General features: G+C 42.1%; 1 protein-coding gene across 1 annotated transcript in view; it reads right to left on the bottom strand.

Annotated features, from left to right (window-relative positions):
• The window catches only part of b3gat2 (beta-1,3-glucuronyltransferase 2 (glucuronosyltransferase S)), a 58671-nt gene extending 44236 nt beyond the window's left edge, over positions 1–14435 (bottom strand). Inside the window, exon 1 of the mRNA XM_082556958.1 lies at positions 13303–14435. Within this exon, the coding sequence (XP_082413084.1) occupies positions 13303–13836 (534 nt within the window). The 5' untranslated portion in view covers positions 13837–14435. The remainder of the gene's footprint in view (positions 1–13302) is intronic.
• Positions 14436–14938: the final 503 nt, after the last annotated feature.

The raw sequence follows: 14938 nt of genomic DNA, 5'->3' as shown, positions 1-14938 counted from the left end.
GACAAATTACAGCGGCGCCAGCTCAGTCAGTAAACGCATGCTATTTACAAGTAAACAAAAGAAAAGCTGGGGGTAAAACATCCAGTGCTGAGAAGAATCACATTTCATTTGACTTGCAGCCAGGACACTCTGTCTGGGAGCACCAGAGCTTGGTTGGGTAATCAACTCTGACTCCCCTTTCTGCAAACAAATAGGTGAGAAGTGAATTGTGTGTACACACAAAGAGACTCTGGATGATGAAGTATATGAAATCCATTATGGATGTTCTCGTTTCCTGCCTCCTGGCCCGGAGGGAGCAAGCCATCATTGTGTTGTTTACGCGCAGTGACGAGTGCCGGGGTGGCTGGGCCGGCTGCGATTTTAATCAAGCGTATTTTTATCTGCGTGTTATTAATATGCACGGCAGAGGCAATCGGAGAAAAGGGAGGGGGAGAAATGAGGTAGGAGAAAATGAATGACTCGAATTAGAGGGGCTGAGTATGGGCTATGAAACTGATGCAATGGTGCATGATATGTGTGCATGTTCAAGGCTTTATGGGTTTATGTGGCAAAAACTGATGAGCTGAAGGTACGTGCGCGTAAAGGAGAATATTCGCACCTCTCTACATCTGCTGTCAAATGCGAATGCATCAGTGTAAGTGTATATTTACTGTATACACATCATAATTCTGTGTACAAGGAAAATATGGTAAATCCAGTGGTTTTATTCTCCCCCAAAGGGAGAAACTATGTCATCAATGCTGTTTGCTTGTTGGTTTGTCTGTTAGCAGTCTAGCATCCACAGGATTCAAGATATCATTTTCAAATTTTGTATGATAGTAGATACCAATAACAGCTCGAGCTGATTTAATTTTGGTGAAATTCTGGTCCAGATCACACCAAATATGTGTGTATCTGACCTTGACCTTCATTGTTAGCACCCAAGGTCAAAGTTGACAGGAAAAAAAAAATTCCAAGAAACTATATCGAGCAATATATCATCCGAAAGAGCTCGGACAGAGCTGTACAACACACTTTTTTGCTATATGATGTCCTATGATGTTACACTGATGCTATAACAGGCTGACGTAGCATGTTGTAATAAAGTATTGAGCTCTTTGAGTGTACTTGTTTTAATTTGTATTGATATAACTTAGCAATTGTTTATAATTAATCTGGGACAAAGCTTCCTCCTCAGTTGACTGTGAATACCAGTAAGTCCTTGAATGCTTCCTGTTTCCTAATCTGCATTATATCTCATTGACTTTCTGGATCATCCCAGTTAATGTTCAGTTAACAATCCGTCACATCTGTAATGAATGGAATATTTGTGTTTATGAAATTGTTCATCCTGGTTAAATCCATCCAGAAACAAAAACAACATTATCAGCCCACACAACAAAAACTATTTATGTTTTTAAGACCATTTTGTCCCTGAATGAGAGCTTTTTTTTTAAGCGGATCTAACATTGCTGGACTCGGATCCTTAGCAAATTAACTCTCATACACTCAGACACCCGAGCCTAATATTACCTGGTGTAATGTAACCTTATAACCAGCTGTTGTTGTTGTTTAGCTGTCTCATTGTCTCAGCTGTCCAGAGGGGTCGCATGTTTAATCAGTTTAATCTGCTGATGATAAAGCCTTTGAATGAAAACAAACGCTGTTGTGACAGTGATGTACACAGTTTTGATGGTAAATATGTATCAATCTATCAATCGTTTGTTGTTAGATTCAGATAATTATTTTTTAAAAGCTAGATATTTTAGACCCGTCCCTGCACAGTTACCAGCTGTCAGCTACGTAGAAAAAGGATCCTGGTGTTATTTGTCTCTCAGAAACAGTTCATAACTTCAACTCATTCATGTCACCTAAAAGGTAAACCTGTTTCTCCATCACCTGTTCAGCTCTGATGATTCAGTAAGGACATCTCCTGGTTTCATCTTCATGTTTCCCTCTCACCAGATAAACAAACCGACATCATGACCAGCAGCTTTTACAGCTGTGGCTCCAGCAAAAATCAGCTGATACTAGAAATTAATATCAAATAAATTCTAACAACAGCTGATCAAGCTTAAACGTGCTGCTGTTGTTTAGCGCGACCTCCGCTGGTTCCCTCTTTCTGGCGCAAAGTGAGTGATAAACAAACAAGAGAGAAAAGCCAATCAGCTGATCATTGATCAGTTTCATGATTGAAGTAGAAACAGGAGAGGGAGAGAATGAGAGAAGAAGAGGCAGCTGTGCAGCTCCAGCTTTGTGTCTTTTTCCATTCTAGCTGATGTACGGGACAAACTGCATTCCTTTTCACCTTAATACGAAACGCCTAATATTTTAGAATTAGAATACAATAGAATTCAACTTTATTGTCATTGCACATGCACAGGTACAGGGCAACGGAATGCAGTTTGCATCCATCCAGAAGTGCTTTAGCCATGATATAGGTATATTACAATATATATTAGCAATAATATAGATATTTAAGTATATTACAGAAATGGGTCTATTATGGTGTGTTATAATGTACACGGTATGAAGTATGTTATGAATATTCTATAACTATAGGTATGTACAGGCTGTAGTGAGTACAAGCTATGTACAGGATATAAATATGAAATAAATAACTTTACAGAAATCTGAGATATACAGTTATACAGAAATGGGAACTATGCAAGTTGTAAACAGTTGTAGGATTAAAGATTATTGTATGTACAGAATGATTATTTACACAGAACTATACAGTAGTGCAGTTAAGATAAGTGAGATATGTGGATAATTCCTACAGAGACTATATAAAGTGCTGGTGGTTGTGAGTGGTGGTTCAGTCCGTGTTATTATTGTGTGTTTGAGGGTGAAGAGTCCATGTGATGGGTGACTGGGGTCTTTGATGATTTTCCCAGCCCTTTTCAGACACCGCTTCCTGTAGATGTCTTTTATGGCAGGAAGTGGTGCTCCGGCGATGCGCTGGGCAGTTTTCACGACCCTCTGCAACGCCTTCCGGTCCGAGGCAGAGCAGTTCCCGTACCAGACTGTTATACAGTTGGTCAGGATGCTCTCGATGGTGCAGCGATAGGAGTTCACCAGGATGTCTGAGGACAGGTGGTTCTTCCTCAGAGTCCTCAAGAAGAAGAGGCGCTGGTGAGCCTTCTTGACTAGCTTGGAGCAGTTGGTCGTCCAGGTGAGATCCTCGGAGATGTGGACTCCCAGGAACTTGAAGCTGCTCACACGCTCCACAGCTGTCCCCTTAATGTGGATGGGTGGATGTGGGTCAGCATTCCTCCTGTAGTCCACGATGAGCTCCTTGGTCTTCTCGGTGTTAAGCAGCAGGTTGTTTCTGTCGCACCACTCAGCCAGACGATCCACCTCCTCCCTGTAGGCGGCCTCATCGTTGTCACTGATGAGGCCAATCACCGTGGTGTCATCTGCAAACTTAATGATGGTGTTGGAACCATCAGCAGGTCTGCAGTCGTGGGTGAAGAGGGAGTAGAGGAAAGGGCTCATCACACAGCCTTGTGGTACACCGGTGTTCACTGTGATTGTAGATGAGCAGCGGTTATCCAGCCGGACATGTTGGGGGCGGTTGGTCAGGAAGTCCAGTAACCATTTGCAGATGAGGGAACTGATGCCCAGGTCTGTCAGTTTCCTGATGAGCTGTGAGGGGTGGATTGTATTGAACACTGAACTGAAGTCTATAAACAGCATTCTGGTGTAGGTGTTGTTGTTGTCCAGGTGTGAGAGGACAGAGTGCAGTGCGATGGAGACTGCATCCTCTGTGCTCCTGTTCTGGCGGTATGCGAATTGGTGGGGGTCCAGGGTGGGGGGGAGACAGGATTTGAAGTGTGCTAGGACCAGCTGCTCTAAGCACTTAGTGATGATGGGGGTGAGTGCTACTGGGCGGTAGTCATTGAGGCAAGATGGGTTGGAGTTTTTGGGTATCGGGACGATGGAGGTGGATTTGAAGCAGGCCGGTACCACAGCGTGGGCCAAGGACAGATTGAATATGTCTGTCAGCACTCCTGCAAGCTCCTCAGAACACGCTCTGAGAACACGCCCGGGGATGCCATCAGGACCTGCAGCCTTGTGGACATTGATCCTGCTCAGCACCGCTCCTACATCGGTGGGGGAGAGAGTCAGAGGTTGGTGGTCTGGCGTCACGTCTGCTTTGGTTGTGGTTGTGGGGTTCCCTCGCTCAAAACGAGCATAAAAGTTCTTGAGCTCGTTGAGGAAGGAGACATCAGAGGATGCGGGGGAGGGTTTGGTGGTCCTGTAGTCTGTAATGGTCTGGAGTCCTTGCCACATGTTGGAGAAGTGTTCTTTGTTCTAATATTTTCTCTGAATACGAGACGATTCTATTTTTTACGGGACGGTTGGCAACTCTACTAACTAACCTTATGAACAAAATAAAGTTCAACATCAGTAACATCATAGCACCACCCAGCTGTATAGAAACTCCGTCATGCTAGCTAGCACGCAGTACGGAAAAAGTCAGCATAACGAAAATAAACTCCACCTAAACTTGGTTCATATCTGACCCAGATAGACTGCAGGTCATAACTTCTTACCTGAAGTTCAGTTCACCTGACACTCGGACCAGCGGCTGCCTCGGATCTCTCCTCCTCCTGCCTCCCCTTTCCCTCCTCCACCTGCTGACCTCCACCACTTGCTAATGTTACTGAATCTGTGGAAGCTCCGCGATGCCACCACACGAAGTAACGAGTAACGAGCCTATCTAAATCCCAGTAACGACTAACGCGTTCCTGATTTTGGCATAATAACTAGTTACCGTGCTCGTTACCACAATAATAACGTAGTTACTATAACGCGTTACTGTAACGCGTTACTTAATAACGCGTTACAGTAACGCGTTATTAAGTAACGCGTTAGTCCCAACACTGGTGTTAACACAAATAAATCAGACGGATGTTTCTCTGAAAGAATGCAAATAAGCCTACTTTCCAAAAGCTTGGACTATGTCCTTCAACGCTCCTTCTAATGTTGAACACATCCTGAGGGAAGGACACCAGCCAGTGATCAATATGTTGAATTAGCAGATAAAATTATCCACGAACCTCCATGACTGCAACAATGCAACGCATCATCAAACATCCCACTGTTACCAACATCCTCACATACAGGTGCTAAAAAAACCATCACATCAATCTTTGCTAACCAAAATTCAATTTCAATATTTCTGTGACATTATACAATATTACCAGTAGATATATTCTAAACTATGATGAAACTATGAAATCATAGAAAAATATTTATCTCCAAATAAAACAGCTTCTGTTCAGCGTGGATGCATCCCAGTCATTGTTACACACCCTGGTGAATAAGAGAATGCAGGAGATTTGATGAGGGAGTAGAGAGCACGGGGAGGGTGTTTCGTCAAACTGACAATTCAGATAAAAAAGGCAGTGGAAATAAGCAGAGAGCTGGTGCATAACACTTTTTTTACACTTACTTAAAAGCCTTCAGCTTTTCCACCACCTTCCTCCCTCCACCCTCCTTATCCTCTCACCGACCCTACCACGGACAATTTCTCTCTGCAGGGTTTGTCTCCTTTCTGCTTCACTTCCCTGACATTACAACCCTACCACCCCTCGCTTCTCCCACTACACTATGTAATTATGATAATTGCTCATATGGGTTAGAGGAAATTGAATTTCCCATTTCCCTCTGGTTCCTTTATCCCACCAGTTTCTCTTTGTGCTGCCTCCTCATCAGCTTGCCGCTCGCAGGCTGGAGTCTGCTGTGTGATGTGATCAGATATATTGGATGTTTATATATGTGTGTCTTTGGGATGTTTCCAGTGAAAACATCATTACTGACCATCAAACTGACTCCCCAGTGGGATGTAAAACATGTGAGAGAAGGAAAAACAAATACCACATCAAAGTATAAAGAAAATCTGGAAGTATTTAGAGAATGAACCATCTGATTCAAAATTCAAAAAATCTTCCATCCACAGAACTACTAATGGAACTACTACTACTACTACTACTACTACTATGGAACCATCCAAGAAAGGTGTTCCTGAGTCACACTTCAGCACTGTTTCCTACAGTAGCTGCTCCAGAAAATAGTTGCTGTGAATGCTATGGAGCTCTCGGGGCCAGGGGAGTTCAATTATTCAAAACAGGTCTGACGAAAGTCTTGCTTGGCTGACAGGTTGCTGCAGCTGAATCAAACAGCTCTGCCATACTGCCGTCAGCTGAAAAAGCCTCCATCCCCAGAGTCAGCTTTTCAGGAATGGAGAGTGGAGGAAAAAAAATAAATGGCACAGCTTAATTTTCCTGATTGCTTGTTACGCAGCTAATGCTGACGGTCTGTGCACCAAGAAACTCACCCAGAGAAAGAAGGGGTTAGGCTTGAAATACTGGATTTATTGGTGAGTATGTTTAAATGAACAATTTACATATTAATATTACGAGCAAGCTTTTAAAGGATAATACAGATTTGGTAAACCTCAACACCTTTTTAAAACAAAAGTTCTTTCTGTTGTCGACTAAAACACAGGGTTTGGGTTTATATCATCAACAAGGCTTGATCATATTATCTTGATTTCTGGCCTGTGCCTCTGCCAGTTTTATTTCCAAGGCTCTAGATAAATCCTACAAAACGCAAAAAGCCTATCGCAGAGGAAGCATTTAACATTAAACTGATTACTTTATGAGTCAAGAGGAAATTTCCAAAGAACAACGTAGGACTTAAAACCAAGCTGATTCTATGATTGGACATCCTTTTAGCAATGTCAATGCAATCCCAGATCTCACATATCAATTTGTTGAGTGCAGTACAGTGCTACTTCTCATTAATGGATAGCCAAATTAAAATCCCCTTGGCCCCTCTTGATTTTCCCTCAACCAGAGAGATCCTACCATTGTGCAATGGGACATACTAGTTTCCTAAAATAACTTCCAAACCATCAACGAATCCTCATTTACTGCCCCTTACAGATTTTCAGACCCTGTAACAATTCCATTACGGTGGGTATAAATGAAGTTTACGTGCAATTTACAAGCTTATCTGTCCTCACGAGAAGTTACCTGAAAGTTCTGATATTTTTAAAGACAAAAATCTGTGCGATTCAAACTAAAGAAATGTGGTCTGGAAAGAGGACGTTCCCATGACGACAGCACACTGATTTCTAAGGGCAAAAATACAAAATCACCTGAAGAAACCAACAGGCTTCTGTGTTAAGGGCCAATCAAGCCATAATTGTATGGGAGGCATTAAATGCAGAGTCTTGCATTTTCTGCCAGTATATTGAGTGCTGGGAGGCGACTGAGCCGGAACGTGTCATGTGCAATAATAAACCGTGCCAAACTGAGGCCTGACTAATGTGCAGAAATGAAGAATACACCCTTTAGCTCTCGACTTAATGGTATGCTTTTCCACCTGACTTGTCGCTTTGACTGTGATGCCGGAGAAAGATGGGAAACACTTTGGAGGCCTGTTAAACATTTGCTTGGTACCAATGTATTTTTCATAAGGGGGGAGGAGAACAGGTTTGGGGTAACACATTTCGCTCAGTACTCTGCAACAGTAGCCTGTAGCCTGCTTCTTTTAGGATAACAGCCTGGACGTTATTTTCATGTAATCAGCACCCAATGACGCTGATTTTCCTCCAGCAGTTGTTCACTGCACAACTGTAGGTCAGAAATGCCTTACTTTTTGCCTCTTAAATCAAGTTGTCATCAGTGACAACCCCAACACTAACTCCTAATTCATATTTACACATTTATAGACCAGAGGCATAAAATCCATGCAAATATTTTGTGGGGATTAAGCAGAATAAGGAGGAAGAATTTGCGCCATTTCTTTTTTTTTTGATCAAGTTGATTTTGTAGATGTTTCAGGTGTGTATAAGCACATCTCATCAACCACACAAACACAGAGTTCAGCATGGAAGAACATTTGTTGTGTCACAATCGCCTCTCTGAAATGATTTCTCTCTTCCTCAGATGTGGTCCCAACTCTTTCAACAAGCACTCAAAGTGCCGTACTGACATTCTCAAATATGTACGAAAGCAGCCGTGATACAGCTTCAACTCCTGGATTAAACCATGAAATTCTCCCTGCAGCTGTCTTCTATTGAGAACGGGATGAACCCAGAATCTCAGTTTCTCCCGTTTTTGGTTTAGTAAAATCAGGACTAGCTCACCATCGCTTGATATCGACTCCATTTTGATCACAGTGTGTTTTTGAGGGACAAATTTTTCGCAATTATTCAGTGTCTATATAGGTTACCTGGCATGTTCACATCTGGAAAATTCTGGATTTCATGGCGTTTTTACGCAACACATTCAGTGCGTAATGGCCTGAACCTTGATTATGTGAATATCTAATTTTGTGTTTGTATGTCTGTTTCAGCTTCTCTGAAGCAGTGTTTCACATGTTTCCCATACTTCACTTTAGAAAAATCACGCGGCACACCACCAAACAAAAATGTCATTTTGAGCACTACTCATGCTAGGGCCTTCATCTGGGTTGGAATTTTCAGACTGACTACTTTTTTTTCAGATATTTATCTATTGCTATTAGGCGCTGCATCGTGACTATTATCTCACTGCTTCTTCATCTTCTTCTTCTGTTTTACTGGAAGTTGGCAACCCATTTAATTAGAGCAAGTAGTTGCACTGCCCTCTAGTGGAAGAGAATGTAATTGTTCTGCCCGTTACTCACGCCAGGTGCTTAGAGTACTAATCAGGTGGAACCAGATAATCTTCCATCGCACACCGGATCATTTCCTTATGGCACGCCTATGTGCCGTGACACAGTGGTTGGGAAACGCTGCTCTAAAGAGCTGGCATGGAAAGTTTACGGCGGTTTGGAGGGTTTGTTTTAGCCACATGCAAAATGGTCAGGTTTAGAGGCTAATCTCAAAATACTGAATGAGGTTTATATATTCAGCCTGAATATATCCAGCAGTAACCATACATTATATAAATGATCAGTTACATAATTGTTCTGTAGCTTACAGCTTGAAGGATTTGGAAAAGTACACATCTCTATGTTAAAATTACCCCTACTCTGTGGAGCTGGTGCATAAGTGGGTGGGTTAATACACAAAGTCATACAATGAAAATCATTATTTGCTTTTAAAATGTCATTTTTAGCAGAGGCTGTTAAACATGAATTCATAAAGAAAGACATGAAAACAGCAATACTTTTACTTTTTTTCTCACTTTTCAGTCTAGTTTTGTTCATTCAAAAATGCATTAAGTTTGGATTTTCTTCACTCTAAGTATAGTACATTAATTCCATGGCTTATCTATAATATTTACTTATCTATAATGAAAGGTAACTGCTCACTGTAATCACTCAGCCACTGCTGTTAAGTAGCTCAGCTAATAAATCGCCTATATTCGTCAGGCCAAATATTAGCTTATTCCAGACATGTGCCCATCACATAGTTTGTCCTCCAGGAAAGATAAACATAACATAAAGTGACATCCTAATCAATGTGTATGTCTTGATAATATTTGTCCAACAACAATGAGAAATGTAGCATAGACACGCTTGGAAGTAGGGATAAAATAAAAAGGGACAGTTGTTACCAGTCAAAAAACCTGTTTGCCTTTTGAAAGATGGAGAAAGAAGTTAGTCCCAATGTCTCACAGCAAAGGATGGGTTTAAATTGTCCTTTCCTTCTGTTACCAGTGAGGACAGATAGAGATTTGAAACAGTTCATTTCCAACTGTGTGCATGAATAATGAAATACAATATGTCAATAGGCACCCTGTGTCTAATTTAGCACATTTTTAACCCTGTGAGGTGTTAGTCATCCTTGCTGATGCCCCTAACACTTTGCTGTCAGAACATACCATTTTTGTTTTTGTGTTGTTCACCTACGTTCTGACGAATGGCACACATCAGAAACTATTTACAGCATTTTCTAAATTGTAGAAAATTGCAAAGGATACAGCAGCTGTACATTAGGGCCCAGTGACAAGCAGCTGTACCTCTAACACTACAAGATACACCCTGACTGCCCATTTTCTATCTATCCCTATGAGGCAGGTGTGTAAAATTAACTATTGATGATGACGAGTGATCAAGGATCCAGTTTTAGTATTAGCATACATAACTGCGGCGGAAATAAAACAAGATGAAGACTATAACTTTTGTGTAGTCACACTACGAAGACATTGCTTTCTAGCCACAAGGTTGTCTTGTATAATGAAAGGCTTAAGACCATCTAAATTCACCCTTTAATACCTAGATTTACAAAAGCATGCCTGCCATGATATTAAAATCTCACAGTGGATATATTTTTCTGAAGGTTTATTGTGAAATAATGTTTTTTAGTTGCATGAATCATTTTTGTTCTTGAAATGATGTAAGGTTTCCTAATGTGAAATTGCCACCCACTGAGCAAAGTTACTGTCATCAGTCTAAAGCTGCGGACAGTTTCTGCAGGTTATTACTGCTGTATGACAGCCTATTATCTCTCTATGACAGGCCATTAACTGCACAGAGGACTGGGAAATGAAACAGGAAGGAGGACAGAGAGAAGACAATGTGCTATCAACAAATCAAATGGACGGCCTTTACACTCCGCCAAAGTCAGCGAATACAGCACTGAGACTCAGAGGAGGCTGTACTTTGGTACTCTGGGCTCAGGATGGTGTGGATTTTTGCCCAAGTGCACCATTGAGTAAGCAACAGAGGGGAGTGCTTTCTAAAGTCAGCATGTTATTGTTGTTATATTAGAATTTCTATGCTCTTAAGTGATGCAAATAATTACTTCTGCTGTATTGGATTTATTGGCCCTTTGAACATTCCAACAATGTTTATGTTTAGTGTTTAATGTTTATGTCTTGGATGGTGAACTTATTTGGACAATCGTCTAAAGAAGGAAGCCTAATCACGTCACTGCTCTTCTGAAACAAGTCTGTACCTGAACCTTTGCATACCTGGTGGTTAGGTCCATCAGTTTGAAGACTGTGTTGGCACTGTGAGTGTCCAATAGATCATTGAGTCAACCACTCACTCTTGTCCTTGTTCCTCTAATCTACAATGTTAGCCTTTCAGCTTTTTCAGTGCTGCTCTGTATGCAAATATGTGCACTTTGAATCAGTAGTTTAACTGTAACTTCTGATTTACAGATGTTAGCTGCTCTACTTTAGCGGCATTTGAACGATTTCAATAAATAAAGATTGAAAAAATAAATAATGAAGAAAAAACATTGCATATTCTGTCCACTAGGGGACACTCTACCACGTCCCTGTTCGGAAAACACAGTTGGATTCCCACAGACAACAATCAGTTGTTCCAAGAGAGATGGGCAGAGCAAGTGAACAAGTGAATAAGTATACATAACAAATATTAGGGAAATCTGTTTGTTTCCTGTCTATGAAAGAACACACATACACACACGTGTGTGTGTGTGTGTGTGTGTCATGTGGCACATTGGATTTTTAAATCACCATATTTTGGCATCGGTATTAGTCAGGTTCGAATTTCAATTAAATAGGCCTGACTTCTGCACTTATAACAATATATTGTTTAGAAATGAGGATATTTCTCGACGTGTTTGCAGTTCTAGTTTTTTTTCTGTTTATTTATTTTATTTAAATTCTGCATGGTGTAAATAATGAGCACAAATTACAGAAAATTACTCTACAAATATTTTTACTAATTTATTAACCTTCACTAAGTAATTTATTGAGCAAAAATGAACTGTTGCTTGGATCTGAAATGTGAATATTTGTTTGTTTTTAATAGATTTTACATCATTGCAAATTGTGTGCTTTTGGGGCTTGGACTGTTTGCCACAGAAAAAAGCAATTCAGAACTACATGAAGGGCTTTAGGAAATTGTGACGGGCAGTGGTAGTGATGGATACAGGAAAAGCCTTTCTAAGTAAACATACATTTGTTTTTTAAATTCTGCAGCGTGCCAGGAAATGTTCAGATAGAGAAAATCAATATACAAACGCATATGTGTATATAGAGTTGCACTATTCTGAATTTACTTCACAATGCTCTGCCTTCTAAAATTTCATTACTGGTACAAACTAAAGTAATTTTAGATTTGCAGTCAGTTATCAGTGATGGGCAGTAATCAGCGAGAGGGGCAATTAGAGGCATTCTTCCAGACTCTCATTTATGAGAGGACTGTTTTATTGCTTATTATGCTTCTGCTGTTTTTGTCTTCATTACCTACGCACTTTGCTAAAGGAATACACCCAGGCTTCACTTTAAGCATGCCTGTTAAAAGAAACTCCCAAAGATACAAACAACAGTCATGCATCAGCACAGCGCATGTAGATGTTGTTCTGTATGGAGGTATCACTTTACTAGTCGAGAAGGTCAATACTGGCATATCATTAGGTCTGCTTCGCAGTCCACATCTAGTCAATGCAGTTCGATTTTCAGTGCCTCTTATTAGGGGAAATATTGCCTCAGAGCATTTTACATGAGATTATATGAAATATTTAATGTTCATATCCATCTAAGTAATTAAAAAAGTACACCTTCCTGAAATTCAAAATAACTCTCAAAGAGCTCCAAGAAAATCCAGAGCTAACTAAATGAATTCAGGGCTAACAGACAGAAGACTGCAGCACCACAGTCTCCATTCATTCTTCTCAACTCTCCATCTTCCCATCATTGTCTTTACTCCTTTCTTTTCATCTCATTCATTTTCATCATTTGGTAAAGTCTCTCTCATTTTGGACACAATCGCTTAAAACCAGAGCAGTTTTACCATTTTATCTAAGACTGAGGAAGACTGGGGTCTGAAGCTCAGGCAGGGTGTTTACCAGTGGGATCCTGTCAACATGAAGAACTGGAGGATTTAAAGAGCTTGGAAAGAAAAGCGACTGGACTTCTTTAAGTTTTCTGAAGGTGTTTCACCTCTCATCCGAGAAGCTTCTTCACTGAAGTTGCTTTTCGTTCCAAGGATGACTGAGAACCTACACAGACAACTGGGGGACTTCTATTTGTGAAGGCTTGAATTCCTTTGCAGTAACACCACTAGGGGGAATTCCTGTGACCTTTGAGGGCTTGGCGCAAAGACAGTCGGATTTTTACCCTGAGAGTGAAGATGTACTGAGTAAAGGAGCTCACATCAAACCTAGGTAATACACAGATATCAGGTGACAAAGCAACGCAGTAGTTACGTAGTATTTAAAAGTTTATATTACGGAGATAGAGCTGTGTGGATGTTGTTGTCATGCAAACGTAAAACGACAGATTTTAGTGGAGAAAAGTCAGAGATGCTACTCCACACTTCTGCAGACCCACTCCACACTCACGATACTCTTGTGATGAAAGATAACTATGACGCAAAGTGACAACAAAGGCAAGGCATTACCTCCTGAAACAGCTCCAGGCTGTACGTGTTGTCATCATCCGCGAAGAAAACCACACCGGAGTCCCGCCTGCTCCGGTGCTGCCGGAGCCAAGTCAGAGCCGCATTCCTCTGTTCGGTGGCGCGTGGCATCCCGGCGCGCTTGAACCTCCGGGGAGTGAACACATGTAGGTGGGTATACGGCACCCCGCACCGGGCCAAGAACCGCGCAACCAGCTCCGTGCGCGCAGTCGAGTCCTCCACTACGATCCAGTGGAAGCGGGGCACCTGACGGAAGGCGTGGGACAGTCGGGTGAGCTCCGCTTTCTGCACAGGACGGCCGTAAGTGGGAGTGATGGCGTAGATAATCGGCAGGGCGGACTGGTTCTGAGAGCCACCAATCCCCGGTGCGCCGGTTCGGACGGCTCGCTGCGTCTTGCCGGTCCGACCGGCTGCTGGAGCCCGGATCGTTCTTTTACTGTCGATATCAATCATAATGATGACAATGAGGACCCAGGGCAGCAGGATGAAGAAACGGCTGAAAAACACAGATTTCATGGCTGGTATGAAGTTGCCGTGCGCGCGGTCTTTCTCACTCCATCGCAAACGGAAAGGCGAAGAACGACCGACCGCAACTCCAAGAAGCTCTTCCCTTACATCCACTGAGCTGATTCCCAACAACCCGCCCGCACACAGCAGCGTGCTGAGTCCATTGCAAACTATGTAAAGCACACAATCCTCCGCCGCTCTCCCCCCTGTCCCGGCGGGACCGTCTCTCCGGTCTCCACTACTCCTCCTCTTCCCCCTCCTCTTCTCTCGGATGGGACTTGCGTGCTTCTTCGTCCTCCTACCCTCCTCCAGCTCTCTTGCTCTCTGGTTAAATTCCCATCACTCGTTCTTCAGTGCTTGTTTTCAGTAGAGAAAAGAAAAAACAAAATGAGCCGGAGCAGCCGTACCTGGAGCGCGCTGTGATAAACCAGTGATGTAGGTGATGCGGGCAGACGAGGAGCATCACTTGGCGAGGACGAAGGAGCGCTGCTCCGAGTCTGAGGATAATAAGGCAGGAGGGGAGGAGCAGGTGCAGAGGAGGAGAAACGGGATAGAGGAGGGAACCTCGGGAGAGAGAGAGAAAGAGAGAGAGCGGGAGGGAGAGCGAGAGAGACCTTGTGCGCGTCAGTGTCCGCTGAGAATTAACCCAGCTCACACTGAGACACCCGGAGAAGAGACAGCGCAGGTTGTGTTTCTCATGCTGTGCTTGTCAAGCCCAGTTTCTCCAAGATAAAATAGAAGGACTTGATATGTGGACCCGTGGGACACCATGAAGGAGTTAAAGAGACAAAATCATTTTACAAATCGACATAATGAACATTTTGAGGCTTCATAAAATTATTTCGATCTACCACCTATTTTCTTTAACTTTCTTTAGTGCATAAAAATGTGCATGTCAAATAAAAATAAAGAAGAAAAAACAGACTTCATCTCTTATCTTTTTGTAACCGCTAAAAAACAAAAACAACCCGTCAGAATAGTAATAGTATGAATAGTGTAATAGTAAAATCTTAGAAGCTAGAGGCGCGCTGACAGTTCATAATCTGTCATGAAATATTTCCTGATTGATATTCTGTCAGTGGATTTGTCATCTAATCGCTTCAGTATCGGT

The sequence above is a fragment of the Aulonocara stuartgranti genome (genome assembly GCF_965226115.1).
Source record: "Aulonocara stuartgranti genome assembly, chromosome: 13".
Classification (NCBI taxonomy): Eukaryota; Metazoa; Chordata; class Actinopteri; order Cichliformes; family Cichlidae; genus Aulonocara; species Aulonocara stuartgranti.
The sequence above is the reverse complement of the archived record's forward strand: the minus strand, read 5'-3'. Positions and strand labels throughout refer to the sequence as shown.